Here is a 13614-nt window from a genome sequence, read left to right on the forward strand (position 1 = left end):
AGGGTAACAGACGAGAGAGTTACAGACGGCAGAATACCAGGCGACAGAGTAACAGACGACAGTGCAACAGACGACTGAGTAACGGGCGACAGTGCAACAGATGACAGAGTAACGGGCGACAGAGTAACAGACGAGAGAGTAACAGACGACAGAGAAGCAGACGACTGGAGGAGAGTCCGAGACCGAGCGACCTGTCCAGTGTCACTCAGGACAAGGCGACTCGGCACGGATGCTGATAATCGGGGACGTAGTGGGGCAGGCAGAGGTCCACCTATGAGCTCGTAACACAGGAGCATGGGTCTCTCGAGGCCCCTATCCGTCGTACAACAACGTCTCGGTTCGTGTCAGACACAACAGCGACGGTGTTCATCAGTAGCCGGTTCGACATCCACTGACCATAATCACACCGTGGTCTGAGACCGTCTGCCCGGCCAGACCGGTCCCCTCCCCATCCCGCCCTCGCCGGGCGGCGGTCGACCAGCCCTCAGTGCCCCGTGGACGCCGGTACAATGGGCGCGGCGTATTGGAAAAACTCCGGCTCAACGGCGTTAGGCCGATAGTGGAAAATTGCAGCCCGTCTTGGATTGGCAGCCCCGGCGACCGTACTCGAGACCCGTCCGAGCCACCCTCCACAGCCGGGGATATGAGTATTGGAGAGAGCAGTTTGGTGGCGGCAGCTTGTTAGGTGTGTCCGGTAGTGACGTGGGCTTTGTTTCACGACAGGGTTGATGTTGGGGTCATTAGGCACTCAGTATTTCATTCGATCTTTCAATTTATTTTCAGATAAAAAGGAAAACACTAAAAAGGAAAACACTAAATTCTAAACGATATCAAGATCAAGTTTCTGTTAGATCGCAAACTACAATGTTGTAGTCTGCGACGGTACAGACAACAATGTAAATGTTGCTGCACAAAATATGCGCGAAGCGATGGCACATCCGACGAGCGTGATTCGCATCTCAAAGTAAGAGTTACCTACATCCCATTATAACTGAAATCAATTAGGAACAGAGTGCCACAGTACACCAATCCTGGTTCAAAACGCGTCGTAGCCGGTCTAATTTACAATTTACCATTCCTTATGTACCGAGCTGGTTTTGTTGTCTGCAGACCAAGTATAACATTCAACAGTGTGACACCGCGACCGCACCCTTTGTGCGCATTTGTGCCGGAAAGCGTTGAGCCCGCGGCGGCGAGACGGCGTCCAAACAGGGCCTTTTCGGCCGGGCCGGTGGCGCCGGCCGGCTAATTCCGCCTCTGTCGGTAACTCAGTTTCCGAGGTTGGTCGACAAAGACGCCCTCCCCGGGGACCACAGCGGCGGACCGGGCCACGCGCCGCCGCCACCGGGGCTGACTGGGAGAGAGCGGGGGAGGGGTGGGCGGAGAGGGGGAGTCCGTTGAGAGCAGCGGCGCTCACCGGACGCCGACGCACGTCGGAGCCGTTAATAAACGTTCCAAGTATTTCGGGAAGTTTTAATGGCCGTCGATCGAATTAGCAGTCATGGCCGTGTGTGGCCAGGTGAGGGCGGAACACTGTGGGAAGGAACAGGCTTGGGTCCAGTCCTTACTGCACCATCCAATCCAGACCGGTCCACGAGCAGGGGCCGGGAGCAAATCAGCGGCCAGACGCTGACAAATGCATGACTGCGTCGGCGATAGTTGTGCCAGCATTCTGTATCAGATACCGGCAGAGCATCAAGTATGGACGGAACGAAGTTTCCTGGATCTGAAAGGCAGAATCCGAGGGGTTGTTCCAAAGTGAACACGAGAATGATTTTCAATACAGCTGGAGAAAACAAAGATATACACGGCGGACGAGAAAAGGTCTCGCTGCGACAAACATTTGCCAGCCTGGCTCTGACGGAGAGCAGATCAAACGGATGTCTGGTGCGCCACTCTCGGGCGGCTGCTCCAGGGCAGCACGGCATTGCAAGCCTGGGGAGACGCAACACATCACAGAATCCCACTCGGTACCGCGAAACACATGTCGACCAAAGACGCAATCTCGCCGGTAACCAGACTGTCTTCTTTCCTTAGTCTCAGTTACCGAATCCGTCTCTGAGGCTGCACTGTTCATGTATCATTTGTCATTAAATATCCGTTTTGTATTTTTTTTTTTTTTTACTATCAGCTGCCTGCGGTTCCCCTCATTCGTCTTCATCTGTCCGTCTGTTATCGTCTTTGTCTCCATCTCAGTCAATGTTGTCACTGACGGTTTCCACATTTATCTATCCGTCTGCCTCCATCTCCGTCTCCGTGCCCGTCCCCGCCTGCCCCCGTCTCCGTCTCAGTCTGTCCGTATCCACCTTCGTCCCTCCGTCTCCGTATGGCTCTCCAATACGGGCGGATCAGGCTCCGACACGGAACACTCGAGTCCCTACGGAGGGCCCTTATAGCCGACATCAACCGGGCAATAATCCACACAACGCTTTATTAGCATGTCAAATATACGGCCGTCGGGCCGGCCGGCCGGCCGGGCAGCGTGCTGGCACTGCCGGAGGGACCGGGAGCGTATGTCGGCCTGACAGAAGTGGAGGCAGGAGAGGACGGGTAGAGGCAGGTCAGGGGAAGCTGGGCGTGTGAAAGAGCGAACAGGGACAGAGGGAGGAGAGACGGAACTTAGGTTATCAAGGAGATATTATAACTGGTTCTACAAACATTCTGATCCCCCGTGTAATAATGGGATTGTGGAGCTACGAGATCATTCGTGATCCTGTCACCTGTGAGCAGGATTTCGTGTAAATCTGGGGCTGTTCAAAGGTCCATGTGCTACTGCAGCTAGTGCCGGGTACTCACGAATATGATCATGATGAAGCATGCGGCGAAGAACGAGGTAGACGTAGGCCAGTTGCTGACGAAGCGGTAGTGTTCGCCCGTCACCACGTTCCTGAAACAGGCAGAGATAGGCGTCAATAGTGTTTCGTTGGTCAGCGAGATACAACTCGGCGTCAAGGTGTTCACTCAGCCGACCAACCCACAGCCCTGCAGAGAGCGGTCCGTCGGTCCTGGCTGGCTCCAATATCCCTCTCCCCATCCTCACGAGGTTCAAGTTGGTGGTTGAGGTGGAATGGGGCAGATATCCCCTTCAGCAGTGAAACCACACCCCCGGGTGAAAAGAGCGGGCAGCCTGTCGGCCCTGGCTGACCCCACAACTCAAAGTCGACCTCGTCCTTCCTCGGCCGGCGCCGTGGGTCGGATATTAATCAGCTCCCCAACTTGGCCCGGAGAACTTCCCAGCTCAATAAAACTAGATTAATAAGTAAGAGTCTTGCACATGCGACAACGTGCCGCCAAGTTCCCGCGTTTCCAGGAGGGCATTATGCCGAGATCACATACTTGGGCCGACACCTCTCCGCACTTAACGACAGGTCGAGTCGATCAGCGAAGCGCAGGAGGCCATTTTACTGATCTATGGGCTAGACCGCGGTGAAACATGTACGAGGGTTCTGGAAAGGTTCATTATCATTTATAATACACACGAGAAATGTGCAGAGTGTGATGAATTTAACATTTTAAGACTCTTTAATAGAAAAATGTCCATCTCATCATATCAGTGGAGAGAACGTTCGATGCTAAAATCACCAGCGGAAAGTTCCGTTCCGCCTAGAGGAAGAGGAATGGCCAGCGGCTGTGATCGCATCACGAGCCATATACGCGAGCGGTGCGGGCCGTAAGGAGAGTGTGGACACGTTATGCGTGTGAATCAATCACACCCTCCATGAGAATACACACTAATGAAAACACCTCGTAAGAACTGAATACCCACAAGAAAACCCACTGGTAGAGCCAGTACTCGCCGAACCCCTTTAGTCTACTGCAGGTCGCCGACCCGGGCCGGCGCGGCTCCGTTTCGTCTCCCGCCAGCCGGGTCCGCCGCCCCGGCCTTATCACAGCCACCAGAACCTCGTAACGCCCAGAGCCTGTTCCATTTCCAAAGGCAACAGGCTCACCAGACAATCAGTGTTTTTAATGTTTTGATGAGTTGCCCCGGGCGCGTCAAGAAAAATAGTCGGCAGAGAAAATTGGGAGACCGACTGAAAAAAAACTACACCGGCGGTATCCGAGAGTGAAGGGACTGTACCCTAAAGAAGACGATATGACCGAGGAGTAATGCCGCGATAGTACATAGTGCACAATAAAAGGACCTACTGCGTGGATTTAGGCAGAGCAAATGATGTGACTTGGGATCTGAAAGCACTCCCCGGCAGGCATCCAGTCCTAATCGCCAGTGTCATTTCAACATGTCAAAAGCAGCAAAACAGTTCCGAGGGTAGGGACCAAGAAAACTTCGGCATGTCATTTCGAGAAGAAATCGCATCAATTTGCATTTCTTCGGAAATCGTATTTTTAGAAACATTTGAGAAGCATAACGAAATGGTCGAAGTCTTTGCTAGTCTCGATAAGCAAAAAACAGCAATAGATTGTTTAAGAAAATAACAGCTAAAAAAAATCGGGACAATTTGAGTGGACACCAAAAGCAACCGAAAAGTGCGATGATGAAATACATTATTTTCCAGCTAACACACGAAAGTTGCGCTACATTACAATCTACAGCTGCCCCACCTACCTCTCTGTCTATGGGCAAGGACTTTGTGCCCACTCGCCCCTCTAGCCGGGCAGCCCTGCTGGGTCAAAGTTGAGATGTCGTCACTAAGATCCGAGATGCCACGCCTTCCCCCCCCCCCCCTCCAGGACGGCCTACCCCTCCTGACCGGTCGGCCGGGACATCTGCCGACAAACTTGGACCACCAGTTCGGATTCATGGTTGGGTAAATTTGGCGAGTTGGGCTCCGCACTAGTTTCACACAAATTTGACGACGATGGTTTAAAGATGAGCGATCAAGATAGGAACATCGCACGAGTTCACTAGCGAACTTTGCTCGGGGTCCACCGCGTTTGTTGTAGGCGTTGAGAATGAGAAACTTTCGACCTCCCGATTGGGGCAGGGCTTAAAGTGTACGCTTATTTCGATTACAAACATATGCGGGGCTAATCAGTGAATGTCGGCAACTCATTACGCTCAGTACTAAACAAACACACAGCTTTACGCAAATAACAACGCGAAAATGAGTTCGCTTACAAATGAATTCGGGATAACAAATGCACACAAGTAGGCATAAGCCAATCGTGTTGCTCATAGAATGCACTTCCGGTACTGTCTGAAATAGCCACTCTTATAAAATACCCTCTGGCATTTCATTAACAGATGCAAAATCGTATGAATAATTCTTCTGAGGCACTCCATCTGTTCCCCCCCCCCCCCCGATGAAGTCGCTCGCTGCTCGCTGTTGTGGATGTCTCCGAGTCCGGTCCCTAGCCAGGGTTGTCCCCGCTCCACCTGATGCAACACCCGTCCCCTACGTATGTATACTCGAGATAGGCCAAGCCCCCTCTGGCCCCATTCGTACAACCCAATTATCCTGCATGGCCTGTAATAGCTTCTCCCCATCTGTACCTGCGGTTAGCACTGCAGAGCCAACAACTCCTCGGTGACCCAACAAAAATTTGCTACGGCTTAAAAGGTCCACTTTCGACTCAGACTCACGCTCTAACTCTGACTACGGGTATCGCTCTTGATTCCAGTCCGCATCACGGTAATATGGTTCATAACTGAGATGCCTTTAATCTTACCAGAGCAATCCCTCTCGCATTCCAAATACTTACATTACATAACATACACTAGAAACAACTAACAGCACAGAGATGAGGTTCTGACACAGCTAAGTTTTCCACATTTTACACTCAAAGGGCTGGTTCAAAACAGCAGCATGGCTTTATATTTGAAAAGATCACGATTGGAGCAGTCAACAGCGAAATACACATTATACAAAATATTTTTTTTTTAAGGATTATATCGTGACTAGAAGGCATGCAATGTCGGCCCCCACCCCGTAGTTAGGATCCATAAGATTTTTGCCACTCCGACTCAAGTAAAAAATGCCGCGTCTGATCGACTCTGACTCCGAAGCCCTGTCTGGGGTAGCTCATCCGAGGTCTCCATGCGTACCAGAGGTAGCCCTTATTCTACCTGACCGTGACTAAGACCGTGCCGCTGCGTCCTCACCTGAGGTAGCCGCGGAATGACCGCCGCCGCTCCGTCCTCACCTGAGGTAGCCGCGATTATCCTCGGCTTCAGCCAGCTCCTTGATGCTGCTCAGCAGGATATCATCGTACCCAATCAGCCAGGCCAGGATCAGCCGGCTGAGGTGGTCGCCGAAACAGACGTCCGAGTCGGGATCGAGTAACACGATCTGGGTTGGTACCGAGAGACGCCGGCGGGTGGCAGGGGAGAGCCGCAGCAGGCCGTACTCGAGCGAGTACTCCACGATGTACTCCTCGTCCGGCCACACTGGGGACAGAGGGCACACTGCGTCAGTGTCTGGGGGAGTTGACAGGATGAACAGATGACATCAGTTGCTCCTGTAAATATTGGCAGAGGGTCGTTGACTTTCCACTTAGCATTATCCTTTTAAAATGTGTTCTCTTCGCAACTGAAATACCTGAGCGAGCGTTATTTTCGGACTTCATGTAGCGCGTTTATGTACTGACATTGTTTTCGTGCAGCCGTTCACAATCTAGTCACTTACTGCCAAATGCCACAGCGATTCTGAATAGCCAGGCATGAATGTTTGCCCAGTATACGCTACAATAATCATTCAGGGTCTATAATTGGTCAATACCATGCATTAAATATGCAAGGTAGGGAATATGGTAAACTAGGCAATCATTATATTCAATAATCAGTCAGCACGAATCTTGGCAATAACAAGTGGCTGGCAAACGCTAACAATACGAATCGCCAGACATAAAGCTGGTCACATGAAAATGTTTCAAACCACAAGCATGTATAACAAAATTAATAGACAGGTGCCGTTCCGTACTAATAAACGGTAATCTCACCAAACGGATGAGCCTACAGAGCTTACAAAGATGTATTTGTGGAAATGTGCATTCAGATAGCGTAACGTCTCCTGATGATCGCAGAGTAGGTATAAGTGACAACGGCGGGTACGCGAAATCGCTCCTCAGAGGGCAACCCCTCGCTCTTCCCTTATGTCATCAAGCTGCCCTCAACTGAGAAACAATCACGCGGGAAAAACAGGAAATTATTTTCCTTGCAGCGATCAAGCCCTGCTGTGACTACGAACGTCATATGTACCCATCAACAGCATACAATACAGACCGCGACTGTCAATGCCTCATTTGTTAGATATTTTTGGTGCAACATGCAATATATTACCATCTGACACCATAATTGCACAGCCACACCCGTGCTATACCGTCACAATTGGGATGTTCAATTAGGCAGTCAGATCAAAGTAATATTCGGCTTCAATGGCCGCCGACTATTGCCGCTATTGGACGTCTTGTCAATGTCTAACGAATTGTGTCATCCAAGAGCGAGCGAAGCGCGGTCAGTGTGTCAGATCGGCCATTCGAGCGTCAAATATCCGCCAATGTCCATTATTGGCCGAACGGTAATCATAGCAGATTGTCCGACCACGTCTCAGAGGCTCGTCCAAAGCCGTCCATTCCAGGAGACGGGGTGCCGATCATAGACGCGCTGCCGCCGTCTATGTGGGCCGCCGCTGCCGCCGCCGCGGCTCTGTGCCACCCTCGGTGACTCGCCGGGTCATCTGCGTATGACGGCTGACAGCGCCGCTGCTGCAGCGACTCGCACCAAATTTAATAACCCGCACTAGCGGAGTGAGTTGCCGGGCGGCACCCATGCGGGCGGCGGCGGGCGCCAGCCCCGCGCCGGCCGGGCGCCACCAATGAATACCTAAAGCGGTCCGCACCTGACCCGCCGACTGCCGGGCGAACCTTCTTCTTCTTCGTCGCACGTCACGTGGACGCGCCCGCAGGCGCGTCGGACGGGGGCTGGTCGAGCGGCGGCTCGGACCGCCCCACCCGCCGAATGTATTCAACTATCTTGCCGGCCGGCCCGGAGAGGACCTCGTCGAGGGATGGCAGGGGTCCCCCCCAGAGCCGGCGTCTCGTGGTGGCGAATGCTGGGCACTCGGTGAGGAGGTGGCGAACGGTGTCCTCGGCACCGCACTCCCGGCAGAGAGGGTCCGGGGTGAGCTCCAGGCGGTGGAGCGTCGCTCGTGCCAGGGGGCAGTGGCCGGTCCGCAGCTGCGACACGGTCACTTGCCCCCAGCGCGGGAGGTCTTGGAGTCCAGGTGTGGGCTGGGGGTGCGGGTGCCGGTGTGCACGCGTGGCCTGCATTTCCCTGGCGCGCTGCCGTATGGCGGTTCGGGCGCTGGCCAGATCGATGGGCGTCTCCGATTGGGCACACTCGGCCGCCGCACGGTTAGCCAGCCTGTCTGCCGCCTCGTTGCCGGCGATGTCGGCATGGCCTGGGACCCACTGGAGGATGATGGCCGTGTTCTGTTCCCCCAGTGAGCCCATCGCGGCCCAGACGCGCTCGGCGAGGACCAGCTGCTGGGCCTCCGGTCCGCGCTGGAGTAGCTGAAGGCCGGAGAGGGAGTCGGTGCACAGCAGGCATGTCTTGATGCGGCTCCTGGTCTCCCCCGGTTGTGCCAGCAGGCAGGTGAACGCCGCCAACATCGCTGCGAGTTCGGCCCGCATGCTGCTGCAGACCGAGCCCGCCGGTACCAATGTCTCCACTTCGCGGTTCTCCCGGTGCAGCTGGATCAGCGCACCGCCGCCTCCGTCCCTGGTGCCGGACTTGGCGGAGCCGTCGGACCAGATGGTGCAGTCCGGATTGACCATGGCTATGGCCTCGAGGGCGGCAGCTTTCCTCACGGCGGGTGGGTCGTCTCTTCTGGTGACGCGCGGGAGGGAGAGGCGGAAGGTGACCGCGTCTGCTGGGTTGGTCCACGGCGGCTGTTCCGGGACCAGGGCCAGCGGTTCCCGTGGGAGGTCCGCTAGACCCGCCTCCTTGGCCATCCACTGACTGACCCGCCGGAAGCACGGTTTGAAGGGCAGCGCCGTGTCCTCGCTCGGGGGGTCCGGCGGCGGTTCGCCGCGTCTTCTGGCCTCAGTGCGCGCTCGCTGCCAGGCCTCATGAGCCCTGTGCTTGAGGCGTGGGCGGACGTGTCGCTCGGTGAGGGCTCTGGCGGGGTCTCCTGGCGGCAGTCTGGCGAGTCGCTCCTGCTCCATTGCTGCTATTTCCCAGCCTCTCACTGCGAGTGGTGGCAGGCCGGCCTCGGTGATGAGGGTCTCCGAGTTTGTGAGGCGGATGCAGCCAGTGATCACTCTGGCGCACTTGTGCTGCTCTGCCTCGATCCGGGCCCGCACGGAGGGTGCAGCGTGGGTGGAGTAGAGGGCAGCTCCGTAGTCGGCCACGCTGCGGATGTACGCGATGTAGGCCGCGCGCAGCGTGGCTTGGTCACAGCCGTATGACCTGCCCGCCAGAGCTGTCAGACAGCATCGGCGCTGTGCCATCCTCTTCTTCACTTCCTCGATGTGGTTGGTGAAAGTGAGCTGGCTGTCCAGGGTCAGCCCCAGGAAGGTCGGGTTCTTCTCGTGCGCGAGCTGGTCGCCTTTGAAGGTCAGTGTCGGGACGACCTTTCCGTTGACCTCCTTGGCGTGTAGCGAGAAGGTGGTGAAGACGCACTTGCTTGGGCTGGCCTCGACCTTCCACTTGTCCAGCCAGCGGGCGACTTGGTCCAGATCCGGTTGCAGCTGGTCGGCGCACGCCTGCAGCGAAGGTCCAGTAGCCAGGAGGGCGGTATCGTCCGCGTAGAGAGAGCGGGTGGTGTTGGAGTTGATGTCTTCATCGAGGTCATTGCAATAGATCAGCCACAGTAGCGGCGCCATCACGCTGCCCTGCGGGAGGCCCTCTTGGAAGACGCGCTGTGATGAGCGGGCGTTTCCCCACCTGACACGAGCACGCCTATCCGTGAGCAGGGCCTTCACCCACCGCGTGGCGCAGCCAGGGATGCCCATCTTCTCCATCTTGTGGAACAGGCCGTCCCGCCATACACGATCGTAGGCCTTGGCGAAGTCTAGCAAGACTAGGATGGCGCGATGGTGCTTCGGTTGTTCGAAGGCGTCGAAGATCGATTGGGTGACTCGGAAGAGCTGGTCGATCGTGCTGTGTCCCTTGCGGAAGCCGGCCTGGTTCGGGTTCAGCTTCTTGTGTCGCTCCAGCCAGTGTTGGAGCCGGTTCTGCACCAGTCTCTCGGCGAGCTTGCTGATGGTGTTGAGGAGGCTGATTGGCCGGTAGCTGCTTGGGAGGGCCGGCGACTTGCCCTTCTTGGGGATGGCGACTATCTCTGCGGCGCGCCAGCTGGCGGGGACCGTGCCTTCGGTCCAGCTACGGTTTAGGACCCGGAGCAGCTCCGTCTCGCCGGTAGGGCTCACGTACCCGCCGGGCGAACCTCCCCCCCCCCGCCCAAACCCCACCCTCGGAGCGACGTGGGACCAAACCCGATTACTATGGAAATATAGGCCGCGACGAAATGAAACTGTGACTAATGCGCGCCGATGAAATCGAACTGCAGACATCATGTTTGGCTAATCAAACACCGTATGGAAATTGTCGTCTCGGCGCGCCAAAACCGGCGACGGCGCGCCGGCGGAAAATGGCGCGCCAGATCTGGCGCGCCTTATTGGATTACGCGGGAGAGGTGCGCGCGCGACGGGCGCGTGCCGAGCGCGCCGGTCGGCGACTTAGACGGCGCGCTCGCCAGCGATCCGGCCGAGCTCACTTCATAAACAGCCGGATCGCAGCGAGCTCCGCGGGTTTTTACCGTCATATCTCAGAGATCTGAGCGTCCGATGGAGCTGAGAGGGTTCCGAGCGAGCATTGAGAAGCACAGACCGGCACGTCCGGCCAGCGCCGCCGCCGGCACTCATATGACGATTTACTTATCAGTCGAACATCCTTATCGCTACTCAATGACCGGCGCTTATTGCTAGGTCGGTAATGCCAAAATTGGCAACAGCCCAGCAACCCTCCAATCCCCCGTTTCCGGCACAGAGGGCTGTTGACAACCACAGCCATTTGCTAATGTCCTGCTGCGGGCCCGGCCAGCGCCCTGGGCCGGATCGGTCTCCAAAGCCGCTTACCTGGCCAGCACGGTCTCCCGAGCTGAACGGAGTATAACACTGTCCCCGGGTCGGGTGGCGTCCGGCGGAGCGCCATAGGAGATACAGTCAAAATCAGATCGGCCGGAAGGGTCGGAGCGGATCTCAGACAGATCGGAGCCGGTGTCACACTCATTACAACCAGATTTCATATCGGAGAGAGATAAAACGATGGAACGCAATCAGACAACGTATGAAGCGTCAGGGGGCGCCGCAAATGTCGCGCAACTGGCTTACGCTAAAGAACATAGCGCATTGTGCGTTACAGGAGATACCGGAGGTCAGACGGACGCTTGACAATATATGTTTATTTACCCTAAGCGTTTGGTCTGACACGACTGACGACATTAGACAAAAGCAGTGAGTGGACGTTGTCCAGTGGTTAGAGACTCTGTTTTGACCTCCAAGTTAGCTGTGTTCCGTTTGTCCAAGCAACTGGCGGCAATCCGGCAAGGATGCAACTGGATGATGCAAACCTTGTCTTTCCGGAGACCTTTGGTGTATTGTATCCGAAAAACATTGCTTATGAAACAGCCTTTTAACTTATAATTGCGCTGAAGTTTGAGAGCAAAGCAAGAGAAGGCAAGACAGTGTAGCGCAAAAGAAAGAACTTTTAAAATTGAGTTTGAGTGGGCGAGTGGAAAACAAGAAGTCAGTTGAATGCTAGAATCTCGGAACGATCGAGCTTGTTTGGAATTGGTACCGAAGCGGCACGGCATAAATGCAAGCAAGCGGAGTGAATTCGGAATTCGGTGGGGACTGGGGAATGGGGAAGCATTCATCGGCGGAAAAGGCAAATAGGCAAATCATCTAAGTGATGGTAGATGAAAGCTATCTTTAACAAAGTATATCGTTTACTTTTTACATCTGACACCAGATAAAATTAAAAAAAGAAATGATCTTTATTGTTTTCATCTCGCGTAAAAATTGCATCACCACTGTTCAATCAAAAACTCACAACAGTAAAACACATGAACATGTATGAATAAATATGCGGAGATGTGCAGAAGCACCAGCGAGGATCGTAACACAAGAAAAGAGAGGGCGTAACAGTCGGAAGTTACCAAAGGAAAACTACATTTTCCATAGCTTTTGAGAAAATACAAACTAAGACCTGACCCGCTGGCGTTGATATCAACCTCCTTGCCGACACAGTTCCCCGGATCCAGCGTCAACCAGACCCTCCAGCCCGACCTGGCTGCCCTGTCCCCGACCTGTCCTGCACTCCAGGCCTCCACTGCCTGCCTGAAGGGACCAGCCCCAACTACCCCTCTCCACCCAACCCACCCTATCCTCAATCCGACCTAGCTACCCCGTCCTGCCTTTCCCTGCCCTACCCCGACTCCGTAAATGGCCGGTCAAGGACCAGCCCCAACAACCCTCCGTCACCAAACCAGCCACGTGCCGCACCCAATTGTGCCTTTCCCTGCTCCGACCCCGTGACTGACCGGTCCTGATGAGCCGTTCCAGGCCGGTGACGTCCTGGTCCAAGCCGCCGCTCTCAGAGGTCGATGACCCCTCGGTGACCGGTGGCGGAGCACTATCGGTGCTGTTGGCCTCGGCCGGGTCATCGGGGCCGTCTCCTGACGTCTGTGTGGGCGGAGCAGGGGTTAGGTCAGTAAGAGGAGCGATATGCTGTACTGAGACGGCGGTGCGTACAAGGCGGTGCGTGGGGACGGGCACGGAAGGAATCTAAGTCCTCCGGACCGCGACTGACAGCTATACTAAATTGTGAATACTTGATAGGTGAACAAGAGCTGAGAGCTCAGTAGATAAGTCAAATCGGAGGCACCAGTGCCGGTTAGGTGCCCATATGGTATTCACATTGTCATTAATGATCACGTGTCAGTATGGTCCTTATATCAGTGTCCATGCCAGCACAAGCCTCGCATCATGGCGCGCGCGTTAGCATCAGTGTCACAGATCCCGCCCCAGCTGGAGGCAGTCGTCCCGCCCCGCCCCATCTCCCACCCCGACATGTTATTAGCCAGAGTTTCTCTGGTTTCAAGCCCGTCGGGCCCCGAGGTCGGATCAAAGTCTGACTGCAGAGGTGCGCCGCAATCCGCGTATGTGAACGCAACCATGTGTCAAAGGCTGGGCGATGCGTCAAAGGATAGGCACATTTGGCCGCTGGGTCATCCGATACAGGGAATGATGGGAGACATCTGACTGTCTCTGTCCTGACGGTGTGTTTCTGCTTTTGTGCTGTGTGCACTGTGCATATTATAGGGTGATAACAGGTAGCCACAAAAATACGGTAGAAGTAGGTGAAACAGATAACCACCCTCACAGGAGGCAGTAGTGGTCCGAGTGCGAACTGTACATACTTGTCTGCCATTCGATGGGCATAAGGGTGCGATATGCGCTTGAATACACCATTGAACAACTCAAACTGAGCTGAGGCCTCTTGCACCAAACTACCTAGCTAGGTAGAATCAGCAAAATACCTACCTAGTAAAACTACCTGCGGCGGCAACTTCTCTTGCACCATTCTACCTACCTGTCCAGGTAAATTTGACAACTCGCGTTTTTAGGATTGGATGTTCGGCGGCCTGG

General features: G+C 55.0%; 1 protein-coding gene across 1 annotated transcript in view; it reads right to left on the reverse strand.

Moving 5' to 3' along the window:
- The window catches only part of LOC122364041 (membralin-like), a 57854-nt gene that overhangs the window by 25034 nt on the left and 19206 nt on the right, over nucleotides 1-13614 (reverse strand). The window contains exons 7-9 of the mRNA XM_043334064.1: nucleotides 12507-12648; nucleotides 6106-6349; nucleotides 2797-2887 (exon numbers count right to left, since the gene is read on the reverse strand). Of these exons, the coding sequence (XP_043189999.1) occupies nucleotides 2797-2887; nucleotides 6106-6349; nucleotides 12507-12648 (477 nt within the window). The remainder of the gene's footprint in view (nucleotides 1-2796; nucleotides 2888-6105; nucleotides 6350-12506; nucleotides 12649-13614) is intronic.

The sequence above is a fragment of the Amphibalanus amphitrite genome, unplaced genomic scaffold (genome assembly GCF_019059575.1).
Source record: "Amphibalanus amphitrite isolate SeventyFive unplaced genomic scaffold, NRLGWU_Aamphi_draft 000653F_arrow, whole genome shotgun sequence".
NCBI lineage: Eukaryota > Metazoa > Arthropoda > Thecostraca > Balanomorpha > Balanidae > Amphibalanus > Amphibalanus amphitrite.